Consider the following 20605-nt stretch of genomic DNA (forward strand, 5'->3'; position numbering starts at 1 on the left):
GCCAGGCACACACCAGGTGCCCAGTGAATGTCAGTGGCCCTGGTCCAGGTCCTTCCTACTTCCTGCAGTCCCTCCTAGAACCTTTTAAAAGGTTTTAAAAGAGTCTGAAAACTGGCCCCCAATACATCCCCCAGCTATGAGCTGAGAGTTGTCATCTGGAACACAGAAGATGTGGTTCTGGATGATGTGAATCCACTCACTGGAGAGATGTCAAGTGACATCTATGTGAAAAGGTAGGTGTGCAGACAGGGAAGTCCAAATGGCTGTGCCCAAGGAGGGGATTGCACATAGCAATTGTACTGGCTGAGTTCAGTGCTCTGTCCCCAGGCCCTCTGTGTGCCTAGAGCTGGATGAGGAGCTGAGTTCTGGGAGTGGCCCCACCCTGGATGCCCAGCTACCCTAACCTGTCCCTTCCCCTGGCTCCAGCTGGGTGAAGGGGCTGGAGCATGATAAACAGGAGACAGATGTTCACTTCAACTCCCTAACTGGGGAGGGGAACTTCAACTGGCGCTTCGTGTTCCGCTTTGACTACCTGCCCACGGAGAGGGAGGTGAGCGTCCGGCGTCGTCCTGGACCCTTTGCTCTGGAGGAGGCTGAGTTCCGGCAGCCGGCAGTGCTGGTCCTGCAGGTCTGGGACTATGACCGCATCTCAGCCAACGACTTCCTAGGTATTGCTCAGCCTTCCACAGCCTCAGGCCCTACCCCTGATTTCTGCCCTCCTTGCTCTTGCCCACCCCTCCCCCCACCTTACCACCCTTCTCCCCTGGTTCCCTATTTGAACCCAGCCCTGAGTCCTGGGATTTCAGACCCCAGAACTGAACCTTTGTTTTATGGCCTAATTACTGAGTCCATTAAGCCCTGACCACAATAAGTTCTGACTGCAGTACCCATAGTCCCTGCCTCAATCCTCTGATATGACCCTAGCTAAAGTCCCCGGGACTACAACCCCATGGTTCTTGCTTTGGTAATCTGATCCCAGTCCATGGCCCTCTTCTGCTGGGATCTGACCACAGGATGGTAGTTGAACTGTGATCCAAAGCTGTGGACCTGACCACCACATCCCACCTTTTGATGCCCCAACTTCCAGCCTAGTATGCTGCTGCCTCATCCCTAATCCAGTTACACTTGAGTCTCCTGCTAACCCAGGGGCTCTGCTCCTGCAGGATCGCTGGAGCTGCAACTGCCAGACATGGTGCGGGGAGCCCGGGACCCTGAGCACTGCTCAGTGCGGTTGGCCCAAGATGGGGCTGGCCCGAGGTGCAATCTGTTCCGCTGTCGCCGCCTGCGGGGCTGGTGGCCTGTAGTGAAGCTGCGGGAGGCAGAGGACCTAGAGCGTGAGGATCGGGAGGCTCAGGCCAGAAAGAAGAGGCGGAAGCAGAAGAGGAGGAAGGGCCGGCCGGAAGACCTGGAGTTCACCGACACGGGCGGCAATGTCCACATCCTTACAGTGGGTGCATCAGGGCAGTGACCCAGGCCTAGCTGAGGGTTCGGCCTCTCTCCCAATGATGCAGGAGTAGTTTTTTTTTCCTAGGGGAAGGTGGAGGCAGAGTTTGAACTGCTGACAGTGGAGGAGGCTGAGAAGAGGCCAGTGGGCAAGGGGAGGAAGGAGCCAGAGCCCTTGGAGAAGCCCAAGTGAGTGGGAGCCAGGCGGCCAGAGTCGGAAAGAGGGCGGTAGGGGCCACCGGCAGGGGCTTCCTGGTCATCCTGACTCCACCCTTTCTTCAATAGCCGCCCCAAAACCTCCTTCAACTGGTTCGTGAACCCACTGAAGACCTTCGTCTTCTTCATCCTGCGCCGATATTGGCGCATCCTGGTGCTGCTGCTCGTGCTGGCGCTCCTCACCGTCTTCCTTCTTCTGGTCTTCTACACCATCCCCGGCCAGATCAGCGAGGTCATCTTCAGCCCCCTCCACAAACCCTCAGACTAACTGACCTGGGACACTCATCTCACCGTAGCAGCCCTTTAACTCCCGCTCCGGGAATCCTTCCTGCCCATATGAGCTATCCCAGGGTTCAGTGCTTTCAATAAACTTTATCACATTCATGGGCCCTCGATTATGTGCTGTGCAAGGCTGGTTCCTGCAGGTGACAGGACAGAAATGTTCTTGGGTGACCTCAGGTGCTGAGGGTTTTCTAGAATGCACAGGGATGAAGACTACCCATGTCCTGTCAGAACGGGATCTGGCAGGAGGCTCAGGGCAAGGGGGCCCTGAAGACTGCTTGCTGCTGCTGTTCCTCCCTGGTTGGGTCCCACTCACCTAATCTTCTGGTTTCTGCATTCCATGGCATCTAAGCACTCTGTTTCATTAGTTTCTTTATTCTATACCAACCCTTAGACTAAGCATGCCTGGCTTAAGCAAAAATAGAATTTACTTACTAGTTTGATTGGCTAGCTTCAGGGACAGCTTGTCAACAGGGCTCAAATGACACCACCAAAACTGGTTGTCTCTGCCCACCCCCCAGCTCTGCCATACCCTGGGGGATAGCTCATTTGCAGTCAAATTTTCCCTTAAGAACGTTGCTGGTTGCTGCAGTGACCTCAAGTCTCCCTGTATCAAACTAGAAAAGAAAGTGGTCCCATGGGCCTAACTTACCCTGGGTCACTGACTGCAGGTAGGGAGTGGGATATACACATTGTGATCCTCCCTGGGAGATTAGGGTGGGAGACCAACTCTCTTCATAAACCACATAAGCTAAGATGGTAGACAGGGGATCCCAAGGGAAGTTTACAATCCTGTTAACAAGGGTGCCCCCCAAAATTGGCTGACCATAGCTGGTGTGGTCATCTCCTATTTATAGATGAGACTTCGTGTCCACAAGGAGGATTAAATCATGCCCAATCAAATCATGTCCGACATGACACACAGTTCTTGGATGATTACATCATTTGGATATTAGGCCAGACCCCAGAAATTTTGTCATTACCATTTGTTATGGTTTGAATGTGAGGTGTCCCCCAAAAGCTCATGTGTGAGGCAATGCAAGAAGGTTATGAGAGGCTTAACCCAGTGAATTAATCCCCTGATGGGATAACTGAGTGGTAATTAAAGGCAGGTAGGGTATGGCTGGAGGAGGTGGGTCACTAGGGTGTGCCTTTGGGGTATATATTTTATATCTGGCAAGTGGAGTCTCTGCTTCCTGATCATTATGTGAACCACTTCCCTTCACCACACTCTTCTGCCATGATGTTCAGCCTCACCTCGAACCCTGAGGAATGGAGCTAGCTGTCTATGAACTGAGACCTCTGAAATCATGAGCCCCCAATAAAACTGTTCTTGTCAGGTCTATTAGTCACAGCAATGAAAAAGCTGATTAAAAGACCATTGTTTGCCCTTGTTTTCTGCTTCGCCTTGCTACAGTCTTACATTGAAACTCCCCAATACATGACCTGATGAACTGACTGGTGGTTACCATTGCTGGGTCCCTGGATTGTGGGAAAGTCTCTGGGCCACAGTTCTCCACGTGTTAAAAGGGTTCTAATGGGAAGCCCTGGTTAGGTCCCAAGCCAGGGGTCTGGTGCTGGTCCTGTTCCAAGATAGCCAAATAGCCACTGCCACCTCTGCTCCTCACTTCCTAAACGGACCTGGATGGACTTTTCTCTGGGCCAAGAGCCCTCATGGGCCTTGGCCCAGAACAGGTTGTGAGCATGATAGGATCAGGTGGCTAAATTCAGGGTTGCAGGAAGCAGCCCCAGCTTTAGCTGTCAAGATGTGGCAAACCTCAACCCACACTGAGCCGAGTGGTTTTGGGGTCACAAGCCTGGGGACCATGGTGGCTCCAAGGACACTCACCCTGGCAAGGTCCATCTGATCACAGAGGAAGGACTGAGGACAGGGCTGTGGAATACACATCAATCTGGTGTGAATAAACCCTATTAGCCAGGATGTGCCCATGTGGGGGCTCCCAGAGGGCATCTGAGCCTCGAGTTGTCAGTCATGACATAGTTAAGATGAGGGACCAGTCCCAGGTTACAGCCAGACCCAAAAATCACACGGAGACCAAGCAAATACTATCACAATCAATATTTATCAACCTGGGGATGGGGATGAATGTTAGGTGAGGGCTGTGTGGGTGGGAGAGACTGGGGGCTATGATCACAGGCCGGAGAAACAGGAGAAAGAGGGAGGAATCAATTGGGTAGAGAATGACTACGTCGTCTTCCCTAGGTCGATTTTCTTCTGGATGGCTCGGGCTGAGTGGTAGATGAGTGAATCGATGAGTCCAGCCACTGGGAGAGACAAAAGCTGCTCTGGCCTAGCTGGACCCTTGCCTCAACCTTGTGGGCTTTGTCACTTTACTGGCCAAAGCCAGCATCCCCTTTGGCTCTTAAGGTGCACCTTCTCCCCAACCCAAACCTGGGGCACTCAGAATTCATACTCCATGACCCCAAACCCCAGATTCCCTGGGACTTCCTACCTGTGAACATGCCCCCAATGATGGCACACACGCCTGTCAGGAAGTGGGTGAAGGACCTGGTAGAGGGAGTAGGTGGACTCAGTGGGCACTCTACTCCCACAGGCCCCACAGGCCCAGGCCTGGCCACTCCCATCCCCTACCCTCACCTGTGCTTCTCTGTCAGTTTCACCATCATAGGTGAGAGCTCGTATAGCACGAAGACTCCAGGGAGCCCCTGGTCACCCAGAAGCCCATTCGCGACCTTCTCATGTCTGGTCACAGAGAACTGATTTGTCCTCAGCACCTGGGGTGGGAAGGGAGCCAGAGCCAGAGCTGGGTCTACAATCTGGCTCCCAACCCTCCCGCTCCTGCCTCTCCCTTGACTACACACAGGGAGAAAATGAGGTGCCACATGGGCAACCAACACTGCAAGGCACAGGGACTAGCCAGACTCCTGGTCCTGCCTTGCCATCCCAATTTCCACTCTGGCCACCAGCTCTTTACAGTTTACCCATCCCAGCTATATCTTGTGGAGGCCCAGGGATGAGAAAAAACTCTCAAGGTCAATCCTAAAGCTGGGACTGACTTCCTTGCTCCTCAGCCCCTTGCATTTTACCACTCTATAGAGAGGCTGCTCCACAGGTCACAGCAGGAATGGAACAGGGCCTCAGAAGGCTTGGCCTGGCCAACCCCCAGCCCAGGACAGACTCCAGAGGGACAGCAGGCACTGGAGGAATGGATGGAGGCAGTCTAGGTGGTAGAAAGGGCAAGTGCTTTGAAACCCAGCAGTGCTCAGGCCTGAACTCTGTCTATGAAGGCAAGTCACCTGCCCTCTGAGTCTCAGTTTTTCATCCACCATATGGGGATAAGAGGAGCACCTGACTTTCCAGGGTGAAGGAGCTAAATGAAGGATCTCAATGCTTGGCACCAAGCAGGAGAATGACATCTGAACTCCCACAGACTCACCTCCCCATCTACTTTCATGTACACTGTGGGTACCACCTTCACAAAGTACTGGAACATCATGGAAGCTGCAGGGAGAAGAAAGCATTGGGCATGTGTTCCAGGCAGAGCTTTGGTGGCAGGGGACTACCTCCCAGGTTAGTACCTTGGGGTGCAGTGACGTTGGTGTGGTCCAGGGGATTGACAATGCCTGGGTAGTCCTGCCCGAATGATAGATGCTGGATATAGTGGGTCATGTTGATCTGCAAGCAACATCAGTGCCTGAGTCCCTGACAGTCCGCACTCCATACCAAGCTCTGTATTTACACTAGCAGACAGGGATGCCTGGGTCTGTCTGTACAGATGGGGAAAGTAGGGATGAAGGGAAGGAGGGCTCTGTCTGGGAGAAGTTATGGCCTTAAGGAAAGAAACCTTTCTGAGACAGACATCTCCCATTGCCTACCTAAGAACCCTTTCTTCCCACAGTCCACACAGGCTCCCAGGGTTCAAGTCTAGGGTACTGGCTTCACTCCCATGTGGGCACACTCAGACCAGGCATTGACTCTGCATGGCAGGTGCAAACTTTTCCTGGAGGCCTTAAGCCATGAAGGCCTGAACTGGAGGCCACTGATCTTCAGGTGAGCTCCCTTCCTGTATCTCAGCCACAAGAGAGATCTTTTAAAAATGCAAATCTGATATGTTACCCTGCTTTAGGAAGGCTGACAGCTTCCCTGTTAGGGGAAAGACCAGACACCTCAGTGTGGCCTCTAAGTCCTGTGTGCTCTGGTCCCATGGACTCCCCCAGTCTCCCCGCCCACAGCTGCCCTTGCAGTACCTTACAAGCACCACACACCCTCCTAACTTTGTCTTGAGGCTCCCTCAGTTTAGGATGCTCCTGTCCACCCTCTTCCCTGCCCCTGGCCTGCTCAGATCTCAGTGTCTCACTCTCATTCAACCCTGAGACCCACAAACAGGATCCCACCAACAGGGAATATTGTTCTCTAGATGCGTGCCTGCCTCAGAGAAAAGAAGGCCACAGCCAGTCTCCCCACCCCCCAACCCCCATGGTGTCCCCTGGTACATACGTTGTCAAGGCCAAAGCTCTGCAAGTCATGGACTAGGAGAGAAGGGAGAAAGGGTCATTCAGGGGAGCAAACTGGTCTCATAGCCCACTCAGTCCTTATTCAAGCCTCCTCCCTCCTCCCTCTGGAGTATGACCTGCCTGATGCTCTTTGACCCCTAACCCAGCTTGGCACCTCCTGGTCCTGTTTAAGGACACAGAAAGGGTCTGCCCTGGGCCTGTGTGAGTCTGCACCTTCTTCAGGGGTCATAAGAACACAGACCCTGTTTCTTCCCTGACAAACACAGGAACTCGAGGCCTTCCCTGCTAAGGCCCAGTTATGACTCAGGAAACAAAACCCACTGACTAGTCTCTCATGAACTAGTCTGATGGCAAATTACTGAACCCCAAAGTGAGGTGGGACCTGAGAATGCTAAGCTCTTTCCATGATTCCCCTCCAAGCTCCCCAAAGGGAATCCCATGGGCACCCTGTACCAACTGTTCCAGAACAAGTTCTTCCTGCCCTCTAACTCCCAATCCCTCCTGCTGCAAGGAATCATACCCTCAAAGATATGTCCTAGTGCTTTTTATAGTCACCCAGCAGGCAGGCCAGAGAAGGCCCCAATCCCAGACCCATCCAAACCTCCCCCCTTCTTAGGAGGACAGGCTGCCTCAGAAGTGGGGCTTGGCCTCCCTGGAGGACAGGGCCACTTACTCTCCACAGCATGTACTGCAGCATGGGGGAGGGAAGGAGAGAGAGAGAGGGAGGAAGAGAACACAAATTCAGAGCTTCACAGTGAGAACTATGGAACAAGATAAGTGGTGAAGACTAGAATATTCCTGCCTCAAACACAAAGTCTGGCCTCAGCTAACAAGTCTCTTTCTGTTTCCTCAAGGGAGCCCTTCCCTGGCCACAGAAGAGAGCAAGATGGCTTGGGAGAGAAGTATGGTGGCCTAGGAAGAACAAAAGACCTAGAGTCCAATGAGCCACTTTCCTAGCTGTGTGACCTTGGACAAATCACTGCGCTTCCTGAACCTGTGTGTCCTCTGCAAAGGGCTGTCCTGAAGACTAGGAAAGATGGGAAAATACTCAGTGAATTTTATAGTGTAATATTATACTCCATTCCCCAATCCACAAGGATGTCAGAAAGTAGCTCCCAGGCCTCAATTCAGGTAGATTTCTGGCCTCGGGCAACTACAACTTTGTGTCTGAATATCCATGCTTAAGGCAACCCTTGCCCTGGGGTCCATGACTCTGACAATAGCCCCCTGCAGACAAGCAGAAATGGTACTGCCTTCTAGGCACCACCTCCTATTGAGTACTTGCAAGGCCTTGTGCCAACGGCTCCTCACTGATCACCTTCCTACAATCCTAGTGAGCCACCCTCCCCTAAGAAAGGGTACTCCAGAGTTCTGCAGGGTCCCTCAGACCCACTTGCACCAACCCTCCCCATGCTTGGCCTCACCCCACAGACTAACAGACCTACAGGGCTATTGCCGAGGACCCCTCCTGCTTACCTCAGTCACTTGGAGCAGCTCAGTGCTCACTCATGCCCTGCACTCTTCTTACCAGGTGGCTTTGTATATCCCTTTGTGGTCCTGACTCTCAACCCATCTATACCCTACACTGGGTCCCCATTACTCAGTCATCAGCATACCCAGCTTCAACCTCTACACAGTCCCCTCACTCTTTTTTTTTTTTTTAATATTTATTTTTTAGTTCTCGGCGGACACAACATCTTTGTTGGTATGTGGTGCTGAGGATTGAACCCGGGCCGCACGCATGCCAGGCGAGCGCGCTACCGCTTGAGCCACATCCCCAGCCCCCCCCCCCCCCCACTCTTTTTCAATTTAGTTTTGCAGTGCTGGGGATGGAACCCAGGGCCTCACACATGCTAGGCAAATGCTCACCACCAAAGCTACATGCCCTGTCTTCCTGCACCCCCTTGCCCAGCTCTCTCTTCAAGGTACTAGCTACATGGAATCACCTCAGTTAGTGACTATTTTGTCTCCCATACCCATTCCCTTTTTGGCCTAAAGAGAGGTCTCTCTTGCTCTTTACTGTCCCTCAGTCACTCTCCCTTGATGTGACCTAGAGCCCCACAGCTTTCAAACTCCTAGCAACCCATCCCTTCTTGTTTTAGTTGTGAATCTCCATAGAACTCCTAGGATAGTTCTCCCAACATTTCTCAGTGGTTTAGCAACTGCCTGTCCCTCTCTTATGCTACCCCTATCACAATTTCTGTGATGTTCACACCACATCTATGAGACTTCCAATATCCTGGCCTCCAAGTTCCAGAGCATTCCCCTCTTCCTGGTCTTCTTTCACCTGCCTGAGCCACCAGATCTAATGGCCATCCCCCAAACCTTATCATTAAGAACACCCCTTTGCAATTTAAATTTTAAGCACCCCATGCACCAACCAACAACTTTTATTTCCCCATTCCTTCCCTCCACTACCCTGAATTCAAGTTCTCTGCAACTACACCAAGGACCTCCAGTCCCTTGCTTCCCCTGCCTCCTCCCTGGCTTCCGGCTTTTTTCTCCATTCCTGCTCCCATGTCTTGGCTTCCCTCCTTTACTGGCTTAGGTCCTGTGGTCCCGCACCAGGAATTTTTGTTTTGTTTTGCAGTGCTGGGGATTGAACCCAGAGCCTCACGCATGCTAGGCAAGTGCTCTACCAATGAGTGCGCCCCAGCCCATTCACTAATCCTTCTTTACATGTACTTGAATCCCTTGCCTTTACAGGCCTGTGGCAACACCAAACACTAGGTAATACCAATACTCTGTCTCCTCCAAGCCCACCCTCACACATCTACCAAGAGCCAGACAGCTATGCTGACAGGTCTCACATGCTACTCTTGGCCCAACTCCAAGGGGGCCCTGGGATGCTTCGAAACCCAGCTCCAACCTCCCCCAGCATGCTCTCTCCCACCCCAACATGATCACTAATACCTTTCCTCTTTCTCAAATCACTATCTCCTTCCCTTTCTCCTCATCCTCAGCTGATGACCTTACTTTCTACATCATGAAGAAAAAGATTCACTCAGAAGAGACTGTCCATGTGCTTCCACCACCCTTACTATCACCCTGCTATGCCTAGAGTGTGCTTTCTTCCAGATGCCACATCTGGTCTTTGCATATGCTGAAGGCGCTACACTCTTGTCTTCTTCCTCCTTGAGGACTTCACTACAGGGATTGTCCCTAATCTCTGCAGCATCACTCCTACTGTCCTTAATTGATAATTTTCAATTATCATTCTGTACACCACCCACCTTAGAAACCCTCCCTTGCTCCATATGTCCCTTCATGACAGCTCACACTCCCCACCCCTCAGAGCAAACTCCACAACAGGCTCATCTATACTCACTTGCTCCAAATCCCCCCACATCTCTCCTTGTGCCCAATGGTTTTGTCAAAGCCACAAGGGATGGCCACGTTATCCATGACATATTCAATTTTTGCTTGACATCCAGAAGTATCTGACAGTCTTTGAAACACCCATCCCTTGGTTTGCAGGATGCCACTCTCCTGCCTTGAATTCCTACCTTCCCAGTATCCTCCTAAGGTTCCTGATGCCCTTAGCTTCTAAGGATGCCGTTGGCCTCCCTTGGCCTCTAACTTAGGAGGCCTGGCACTCACCCTTCAAGCTCTTCCTTTCCCCAACTACCCTCACCTGCAAGGTGATTCATGAAGTCTCAAGGCTTTAAGTATGCTGATGGCTAAAATGTTTGTGTTCCAAGGCCATCCTTTTCCCTGAATTCGGGGTCCTGGTATCCTAGGTGTCTACAAAGACACTCAAATCCTATTAGTCTGACCATGACAGAAGCAGAATACTACTTTACACCCCTCAATTCCAAAGTAAACCTGTCCCTCTGAGTCTTCTTCAGCTCATTAAATGGCAGCTCCATTCTTCCTACTACTTAGGCAAAAAATACTGGAGTCATCCTCAATTCTTTTTTTTATCCATCACATCCATTAGCACCTCCTCTCAGTTCTACCTTCAACATCTACACAGATGCATTCACAGAACCCAATTACTTCTTACCACCTCTACCGCTGCTCTGAGCCAAGTCTTATTATTTTTTGCCTGGATTAATGACTGCAATGGCCTTCTCACTGGCCTCTGATTCTGTTCTTTCTCCTACAATCTTCTCCAAGAGTACTACTTACCTTTTAAAAGTCAAGCCAGATCATGGACTTCTCCAGAGTCCTATGATGGCTTCCCATCTCATGCAGCATAGAAGTCAAAATCCTTATAATGCTCCCCTCCTTGCCACCACCTTTTTTTGGTACTAGGTATTGAACCCAGGGGCACTTAACCACTGAGCCACATCCGTGGCCCTTTTTATTTTTTATTTTGAGACAGGGTCTTGTTAAGTTGCTTAGGGCCTTGTTAAGTTGCGAGGATGGCTCTGAATTTGCGATCCTACTGCCTCAGCCTCTTAAGCTGCTAGGATTACAAGCATGCATCACCATAACCAGCAGTTACAATGCCTCTTCATACCCTACATGGCATGGCCCTTTTACTTCTCTCACCCAGTATCTAACTACAATCCTCTGCTCCAGCCACCCTAACTTCCTGACTGCACCTTGCATTTTAAGGCACATTCTTGCCTTTGGGATTTATATTTAATGTTCTCTTTGCTTGGAATGGCTCCCTCACCTTCCTCAGGTTTTGCTCAACAGTAAATTCATGAGAGTCTTCCTTGACTACCTTAATTAAAAGAGCACCCTGCCCCATCTTAACTTTCACACCGATCATCTTTATCCTGCCTCGTTTTGGTCTATATTACTTAATAGCATCTGACATACCATACATTTTTCATACTTGTTTACTGTTTCTTTACTAGAATGTTCCTAGGACTAGGCTCTTATTGACTGCTGTATTTTTAGCATTTCACATTCTCAACACTAACAACTGGAACACAGGAGGTGACTACTAAATATTTAGTGACTGCATGAATGAATAAATGAATGAGAATAAATCTCATTCATCTGACATCCCTGTGAGGGAGGTATTAGCCTCCCTTGATGGAAGAAGAAAAACTGAGCAGGGCTCCATAATTCCCAAACATGACACAGCTCATATCATGTGGAAGAGGACCCGTGCGAACATGGTGCTGAGAGTGTGCTAGCTGCGGCGAGCAGCCCTGCACTTGGCCGGTGAGGGCAGATGCCATTCAGACACTGCGGATCGGACCTCTCTGCTCTCCGTGCATAAATGTACTGAGAAACACGAATGGATTACTACAGAAAATGGTATTGGAATAGTGGGAATGCTGATTTTGCACAGGAAGCTCTGGGAGATGTTTTTTATTTTTATTTTTTAATTTTTATTAAATTTTTTTTATTTTTTAATAAAAAAATGAGATGAGTTTGGTGTTTTGGAATGTGTGAAAGCTGCCAGTGAACTCTATTCTCCTCTATCAGAAGTAACTGAAATTAATGAGACACTTGCAGAAAACCCAGGGCTTGTGAACAAATTTTGTTATGAAGATGGTTGGCTGATAAAGATGACACTGAGTGACCCTTCAGAACTAGATGACCTAATGAGCAAAATAAAATCTATTGAGAAGTAAAAATGGCACCCTAAATAAACTGGTGCGGAATAACTTCAGCTGCTGTCTTAAATTAGTGATGGACAGAAAACTTAAAAAACTACTTTCAACACTGCTACTGGAAGAAGATACCCCTTAACTTCCCAATAAATGTCAATAAATACAATATGAATCTTTTTTACAATTCCTTATGATTTTTAGAGTATGCTTTAGGCTGAATCTGAAATTATCTGTGGTAAAAACTATTTATAAAAAGTATATAATTCAAGGATAACCTTTTTATAAGCCTAATATAATATTGTAACTTTCTTACATCCATTCCTGGATTTGGGTCATTATATTTAATGATCTTCCATTGGAAAAAACTGAGATGGAGGAAAGTGCATGTTATACAGTGTCAGAAAAACAATACTGTCTTAATTTTATAATATACTGTATTTACTGGTGCTATTTTTACACACTGAAACAACAGCTTGGAACAAAATAATAAAATATTCAACTTCATTAAAAAAAAGTGAATACATATATGATGTTGTGATGAGAAAAAGAAAAAAAAAAGTGTGTCACATTAAGGGGAGGAGTAGGGAGGATAGGAAGGGCAGCAGAATAGACAATATGATTGATGTATGCACAGTCCATGTATGTATTATATGTCAAAATACATTCTGCTGTCACATATGACTAAAAAAAATTAAAATAAATCGTATGGTTAAAAAAAAAAAAAGTGAAAGAATCTGAATTCTAACCCTGCTCTGCTTTCCCAGAGCCTCACACACAGGTCTTCTGATATTGGGAGCTACCATTTAAACAACTGCCTACCACAAGCCAGGCCCTGTGTTACAGTCTTTCTTTTTTTTTTTTTTTTTAATTGCACAGGTCCTTGCACATGATAGGCAAGTGCTCCACCACTATGCTACATATGCCCCCTAGCCCCTGTATTTTTAACCTGCACCAATGCCCTGTGGGATAAGTACTATGATCATCAATTTATCAAGAAGGAAACTGAAGTTCAAAAAGATTAAGGAATGTTCTCAGAGTCACACAGCCAGTAAGGTTTGAAACTCACATCTGAACCCAGGCAGTTTGGCTCCTCAGCCTGTGCTCTTAACCACTGTGCCAAACTGCTGTCCTGAGATGAAGAAAAGCCTGCTTTGGACCAAAGACAAAAGAACATGAGGCATGTAAGGGGCACTTCCAACACACCAAAAGGGTGTCCAGGGTCTAAAACCTCCCCAGCCGGTGATGCAGGATCACTCACCATGTACATGGGACTGCTGGAAGCTCTTCCCAGGGGCAAAGTGGAAGTTTCCGGCAACCTGTAGGGGATATTTTCTCTCATTCTCCAGTTGTGTTCTCCCTTTGCCTGCTGAGGACCTGCATGGGCCCCTGCTTCATGGAGCAACTTTCCCAGCACAGCTAAGCCCAGCTACCCTGCCGTGCCTTGATCCCTCCTAGTACCTTATTGACTTCTAAGAAGCCATACACCTGGCAGCCTTCATTCTTCTGCTCCTGCATCTTCTGGCTGAAGCCCTCTCGCCGGCACTGCTCAATAGTGTCTGGGTTCTTAAAGGCCCAGCCTCGACGGCGATACGCCTCCCGCACATCTTCACAGGTGTTACAGCACCTATAGGAGATAGGGCGTGGGGTGAAGAACGTGACCAGTGCTGGCCACTGAGAAGGTCTGCCTGCTGTGAAGCTTCTGCTAGCCTCATCGCTGGCCACTGAACATCCTCCAATGTTTCCTCACTGGCAACAGGTGTTAAAAATACATGTTCCCATTCTGTTTGGGGTGATGGAACTGTTGTGGAACGGATGGTGGTGAGGACTGCACAACACTGTGAATGTTCTCAAGAGCAATGAGCTGTACACTTAGAAATGGTTAAAATGGCAAATTTTGTGTCACATGTATTTTACCACAGTGGGTAAAAAAAAAATTTGTAGTGCTGTAGACTGAATTCAAGGGCCTCGTGCATGAGAGGCACTGAGCTAGACCCACAGTCTCCCACTGAAAATAACTTTGAAGTATATATTCCAAGATGGGTATAGGGGTACATGCCTGTGATTCGAGCAACTCGGGAGGCTGATACAGGAGGATCACAAGTTCCAAGCCAGCTTCAGCAATTTAGTGAGGCCCTAAACAACTTAGTGAGATCCTGTCTCAAAATAAAAATAAAAATGGATGGGGTATGTAGCTCAGTGGTAGAGCACCTCTGGGTTCAATCCTCAGTACCAAAAAAAAAGCCATATATTCCTAGGTTTCACCCTAGAATAGCTGAGTTAGCCTTTTCAGGCTCAGGACCTGGGAAGCCCCACAGCAGTTCCTATATACTGGGGGCTTAATAATCTAGGTGAGGTCTTCTACCTCAATGCTTTACATACAATATATATTTAATCTTTAACACTTCTCTATCAGGAGGGTGTTATTATTATCCTTTACATAGAAAGGTGACATGGTTTGGCCAGAGGCCACAGGATTGGAAACCAGGTAGTTGGCTTCCAGAGAACACCTGTGAACTACTTCTCTAAGCTGAGAAGTAGTTCTCTTCAGCTTCATCTCTAGGTCTGCAGTTTCCAGGGAGGGCCTGCTAACAGAGCATTAGTTACTTGAGGAATGCACTCTGTCCCCTTCTAGACTCTTGGTTCGACCACCCACCTGCTACAGTCTGACCATGGCTGAGGCTGATTAACAGACAGCACCTGATGGGAAGCCTGCTCTCCACCCCCAGAGTCCTGCTCACTTGATGTCTTCTGACTCAGCACCATAGCAGCTCTCACAGCGATCGGGGTCCAGGGAATCCGGGTCAAACACCATCATCTCAACTTTCCCGAGCTCTACGGGGAGGGCAGAGGCAGAGGCATCAGCTGAAGGCAGACAAGTTGACATCTATAGCCCTAGTTCCTGCATGGGTTCTTTGGCTAGAGGGATGATAATAATTCAAGTTAAAAAAGAATCTAAGGGCCAGGGCTGTAGCACAGTGGCAGAGTGCTTGTCTAGCATGTGTGAAACACCGGGTTTGATCCTAAGAACTACATAAAAAATAAATAAAATAAAGGCATGCTGTCCATCTACAACTACAAAAATATTTTTTTTTTTGGAAAGGATCTGATATTTACATAGTACAGACATTTGGATCAGACATCAAACATTTCTTTTTAAAAATATTTATTTTTCATTGTAGTTGGACATAATACCTTTATTTATTTATTTATTTTTATGTGATGCTGAGGATCAAACCCAGGGCCTCACACGTGCTAGATAAGCACTCTACTACTGAGCCACAACCCCAGCCCCAACATTAAACATTTCTATATACATAATAAGTCTTTTAATAAAAATAATAAATAGTAAGAACATGAGGTGGGCACAGTGGCCCACACTTGTAATCCCAGCGGCTTGGGAAGCTGAAGCAGGAGGATCATGGTTCAAAGCCAGCCGCAGCAACTCAGGCCCTAAGCTACTCAGTGAGACCCTGTCTCTAAATAAAATACAAAAAAGGACTTGGGGGCTGGGGTTGTGGCTCAGAGATAGAGTGCCTAGCTTATGTGAGGCCCTGGGTTCAATCCTCAGCACCGAATAAAAATAAATAAACAAAATAAAGGCATTGTGTCCATCACAACTTAAAAAAAAGAAAAGAAAAGAAAGGACTGGGGATGTGGCTCAGTGGTTAAGTGCTCCCAGGTTCAATCCCCTGTACTAAAAAGAAAACATTAAAGGTAAATACTAAAAGGTAACTGGGTACAGGGTCATTGCACTTTACATACATTATCTCATTTCATCCCCACAATGATTCTATGAAGATGGAACTGAGGCTGGCCAACAACACTTATTTAGGGAGCCCTCTTTGATAAAGGAAAGGAAGCTAAAAGTGGAGCACCCATTCTGTATAAGGCATTTTACACATATTATAGGTGTTCCTTAATGTACAATGGCGTTATGATTCAATATACCATTATATAAGTTGAAAACATGGTAACTTGAAAATGCATTTCAATATCTGATATTTTACAGAACATGATAGCTTAGCCTAGCCTACATAAAACATGCTCAGAATGCTTACATTAGCCTACAGTTCAGCAAAATCATCTAATGCAATGTCTTTTTTGTAATAAAGTATTGACTATCTCAAGTTAATTCACTGAATGCTGTACTGCAAATGAAAAACAGAATGTTTGCATGGGACACTTTCGTACCACCAGAAAGTCAAAAAAATCTTAAGTTGAATTATCACAAGTTGGGAACCAACTGTACTTTATTTGATCTTTTTAATTCCATGTGATGGGTACTACTTTTTATCACCACTTTGTAACTGAGGCTTACATTCTTCAAGAAACAAGTTAGATCTAAACCCAGCAATATGACTGAAGAACCTAAACTCTTTTTTGTTTTCATTTTGTTTTGGGTACTGGAGATTGCATCCAGGGGCACTCTACCACTGAGCTACATCCTCAGTCCTTTTTATTTTGGGGACAAAGTCTTGCAAAATTACTGAGGCTGGCCTTAAACTTGAACTTGCAATCTTCCTGCCTCAGCCTTCTGAATCACTGGGATTACAGGTCTGAATCCCCATGACCTCACCCAGGCAGAACCTAGACTCCTAACCAAGCCACAGGCATTCCAAAGAGGGAAGAGCATTAAGGACTGAATTCAGCTAATGGGATAGGGAAGCAAACACTCAAGAGAAGCTCAGGTTTATCTAAAGGAGTTCCACCATGACAACTGTACATAACACCCATCCTCAAGCTTCTGTTACTCAAACTACAATAAGCAGAGAATGATAGCCAGGTAAATTACCCTACTCAACTAGCTAGAGATTAGAAGCCTGGATTTCAATTCATTGACTCTTAATAGCTAAGAGACCTTAAGCCAGCCAGTTGACTTTTTCAGATATTAACTGTTTAATATGTCACAGCCTGCCATATTTGTGGGGCTTGGGTATGTCTAGTTCTAGGATCTGAGACCCAGTACCCCTCTGGTTACCATGCCGCTCAGCCTCTGAGCTCACGGGAATGCCATCCTTGTCTAGTCTTTGCTTGAAGAGGTTGTGCTCCACATCCAGCTGCTGTTCCCCAGCCACATCCATGGCATCGATGCTCAAATCTGAAAGCAGATAGTCAAATTAAGGTACTAAGACCTCAAAGGAGTGGAGGTCTGGGTTTGGGGGAAAACAGCCTGTCTCAGGGCAGAAATGGATTAGGAGAAGGAGACTGTCCTGGAGTCCAGTACAAATCTAAGGCTGGAAGTGTGAATCTGGAAGCCACCCTGAAAGCCCTGGGACTTGCAACCCTCACCTATAATGAGATACTTACAGGCACAAGGCATGTGTGGGAAAAGTACATCGATGTTGATCTTCAGTTTATCTCCCCGTGACTTGTCCACGTAGAGCTCAGGATGCACCTGGGGCAAGCGCTGTCTCAGTTAGATTTGGCCCCAGGACTCTCCTTCCCCACGCCCACCTATAGAGGTCCGACCCCTCGGAAGCAAAGCCCCGCCCACTATTAGGCCCCACCCATTACCTCAGTGGTGAGGTAATACTGCAGCTCCGACAGGAACAGTAGCAGCATGAGAAGGCCACTGACGATGGTCACTGCAGGGCGAAGAGTGAGGGTCAGAACGGCCTCTGTGCCACTCCCTCAGACTCAAGCAGGCCGGTCTGAGTCCAGGCGCCAGGGCCAAGCTCCAGGACACCCCCTCCCCGCAACCTTGGCCCTGCTGCCGCCTACCCGTGGCGCCCCCGCAGGTCTTGACCCGGAAGTCCTCCAGAGTCTTGGGGTAGGCATCGAACTGCTTCAGCTTCCCCAGCGCCTCCATGGGGACCGGCCGGAAAGGGGACGCCAGCCGGCCCGCCTCTGCAGCCTCCTGCTTCCGGCCCGGAGCCGGAGCCACGCCTCCTCGGTTCCTTACGCAGGCGCAGCAAATGTTCATGCTGACCCCACCCCTCGCCCGCGTTCTGACAGCTCGTCCCGCCCACTTATGCCGCCACGCCCCCTCGCGCCGAAGCACCACCGTTGGAGAGACCTCGTGTGGGGTCCGGGAGGGACTAGGAGGAGGTGTCTGCGGGCTAGAAACACAGCAATAGCCGCCCTAACTTGCCTTGTGCCGAAATGCGCCGAGTGTTTCCCTTCGAGTGGTGTGGCGCTCAACTCCCGCTTCCTATTGCAGCTCGTACAGTAATACCTCCTTAATGACTAATGCGTAAAATGCGCCTCGCTTTTTCTTAGGTCAAACTACTTTTTTTTTTTCCCCCTTATGTGATTCTGGGGATTGAACCGAGGCACTTACGGACGCTAGGCAAGCACTCTACCATTGAACTACTTCCCAGTCCTCGTAGTTTTTTTTGTTTTTGTTTTTTCGGTACCAGGGATTGAACCCAGGGGCGTTTAACCGCAGAGCCACTTCCCCAGTCCTTTTTGTTTTATTTTTGTTTTGAGGCAGGGTCTCGCTAAGTTGCTGAGTTTGGCTTTGAACTTGCGATCTTCTCGCTTCAGCCTCCCCGAGTCACCGGGATTACCGGCATGTGCCACTATCCCTGGCTGTTGTTTTTGACCCAGGGTATCACTGTGGCACAGGTTGGATTGGAATTCCTGGACTCAAGCAATTCTCCTGGCTCAGTAATTGGGTGTCTTGGTTCATTTTCTGTTGCTATAATAAAATACCTGGATAATTTATAAAGGAAAGAGGTTTATTTCGGCTCATGGTTCTAAGAGAAGGGAGATCAAAGATTATGCAGTTGCATCCAGTGAAGGTCTTGTGTTGTTTCATAGCATGGTAGAAGTTGGAAGACAGAAGGCATGTGCATAAGAGAAAATAAGGGATTGAACTCCCACAATAACTAACCCATTCCTGTTCCTGAGAGAAAAGCACTATTCCATTCATGAGGGCTGTATTTCCGTGGCCCAAACACCTCCCATTAGGTTCACCATCCAACACTGCAGCACTGAGGAATTAAGGTTCCAACACATACAGGGGATATGGTGGGACCATTCATTGAGATAGGGACATTTTGGGAATGGATTGGTTTGTAGGGAAAATCACAAGTTTGGCCTCAGACTTGTTCAGGTGAGATGATTTTGAGACATGTAAGTGGAAGTCCACTGAAAGAAGAGACATTGCTGGATGTGGTGGTGCACACCTGTAATCCCAGTGACAGGAGGTTGAGGCAGGAGGATCATAAGGTCAAGGACAAGTTTGGTAACTTAGCGAGATCCTGTCTTAAAACAAAAAATAAATAAATAAATAAATAAATAAATAAATAAAAAGGACTGGGGATGTAGCTCTGTGGTAAAGCATTCCTGAGTTCAATCCCCTGTGCCAAAAACACACAGAAAAAAAAAAAAGAAAAAAAAAAGAAAAGAAAAGAAAAAGAAGAGACACATGAGCTGAAGGTATGACTCAGTGGTAGAACACTTGCACTTGCCTAGCCCTGAGTTCAATCCCCAGCACCATCAAAGAGAGAGAGAGAGAGAGAGACATGGTCATTTCTCTCCCTGTGGGTCTTATACTCAATGTAATATGCATTAGAGAGAAGATAGGGTGGTAACTTTTTCTAGGCAGGTTATAGGAAGGAGGTCACAATGTGTACTTTGATGACACTGAGAGATAATCCTTCCTTCTGTGGGATGCATTTGGGACACCAACGTATGTTATCTCTCTGTTCTGGCATTTTCCATCTCAGGTCCCCTCGGAGTTCTCTTTGGGGTGAGCAAATGGATGGGGAGGTAGGACATGAGAAGTTGGAAAGAGGTGGAGGATGGAGGGCCGGGGAATTGTGGTGGCCAATAGGTCAGAGGAATGCAAGTGCTATCTGTAGTTCCACATCCCTCCAGGTGACAGAAGCCAGTCTACTGCTTGCCATGTGAGCCATTTCCTGGGCCAGACATGAAGCACTGTTGGAAGATTTTTGTCCTTTGGGTCTTCTGGGTGTTCATCTTGTGGCTGGTGATCTCCTACCTGGATCTGACAGCTGAATCATCATCCCAGGAGAAACGGATGTACCTGATACCATGGCATCGCAACTGCTCTTGGTTTAAATTCGGGAAGTGTGGCTGCCTATTTGGGAACCTCAGCTGCTCCTCCTGTCACCACACAGTCAGAGAATGGAACTGGTTTGAAGCATGTCATGAAAAGACCACAGGGTATCTGACAAAGACAAAAGTTCTCTGATGGCTAATTAGTGGTCGGCACTGGGTCCTAATTTATCCCCTTTCCTTCCAGGCCTAGCTTATCTCTTTCTGGCCCAAACCTCAGCCTGATTTAATGCATTTCCCTCCTTTCAGCCTCAATCCCTGATTTCTGGCTGCAGGTCTCACCTACTCAAGCCTGTTTCCTTCCACTGATATCTGGCCCAGGCTGATACCAGTTTCCTCCTTCTGCTATTACCAGGACATAATCTCAGTGAGCAAGCTTGGAAAAGTATGGAAGATGCTATAGAAAGTGATTCCCAGACCCTTGTTTACATTTTGATTTCTGTTGGATCTGTGCTTTGTGGAGGACTCACAGATCCCACTGGGCTCTGGTCTCAGCAACACTGACCAACACTGCATGGTCTTCAGTTGGGTGCTGAGGAAAGGGCAGCAAGCAGGGTGACAGTCAGGTCTATCCTAGGTTCTGTCAGTTTACACTTTCTTTCCCAGGATGAACCAGGCTCCTG

General features: G+C 48.2%; 2 protein-coding genes across 3 annotated transcripts in view; one reads left to right on the plus strand and one right to left on the minus strand.

Annotated features, from left to right (window-relative positions):
- LOC308648562 (fer-1-like protein 4) overlaps positions 1-1927 on the plus strand; it is a gene marked incomplete at both ends in the record, with an annotated part of 42660 nt that extends 40733 nt beyond the window's left edge. The window contains 5 exon segments of the mRNA XM_081293318.1: positions 135-233; positions 427-668; positions 1164-1447; positions 1532-1632; positions 1729-1927. Of these exon segments, the coding sequence (XP_081149444.1) occupies positions 135-233; positions 427-668; positions 1164-1447; positions 1532-1632; positions 1729-1927 (925 nt within the window).
- Positions 1928-4006: 2079 nt separating this feature from the next.
- On the minus strand, positions 4007-17838 carry ERGIC3 (ERGIC and golgi 3). 2 transcript variants are annotated; one of them, XM_081292700.1, is made up of 13 exons: positions 17679-17838; positions 17472-17542; positions 17265-17352; positions 16936-17055; positions 14696-14789; positions 13416-13581; positions 13216-13273; positions 6422-6453; positions 5503-5599; positions 5361-5425; positions 4562-4698; positions 4416-4471; positions 4007-4191 (listed from the first exon to the last, which is right to left on the minus strand). In XM_081292700.1, exons 1-13 carry the CDS (start codon positions 17764-17766, stop codon positions 4148-4150), a joined length of 1116 nt encoding a protein of 371 aa, XP_081148826.1. In that variant the 5' UTR covers positions 17767-17838; the 3' UTR covers positions 4007-4147. The 2 variants fall into 2 exon arrangements, with proteins under 2 accessions (XP_081148826.1, XP_081148825.1); XM_081292699.1 differs by having other exon boundaries at positions 4007-4227.
- Positions 17839-20605: the final 2767 nt, after the last annotated feature.

Source organism: Spermophilus citellus (genome assembly GCF_964194105.1).
Source record: "Spermophilus citellus genome assembly, chromosome: 4".
Lineage (NCBI taxonomy): Eukaryota > Metazoa > Chordata > Mammalia > Rodentia > Sciuridae > Spermophilus > Spermophilus citellus.

Excerpts from the sequence above, each read along its gene's own strand:
- ERGIC3 (XM_081292699.1), bottom strand. The coding sequence starts at position 17,766 with ATGGAGGCGCTGGGGAAGCTGAAGCAGTTCGATGCCTACCCCAAGACT. Across the intron at positions 17,543-17,678 it reads GACCTGCGGGGGCGCCACGG|TGACCATCGTCAGTGGCCTT; the intron begins GTAGGCGGCAGC and ends TTCGCCCTGCAG. Across the intron at positions 4,699-5,360 it reads ACATGAAAGTAGATGGGGAG|GTGCTGAGGACAAATCAGTT; the intron begins GTGAGTCTGTGG and ends TTCCCACCCCAG.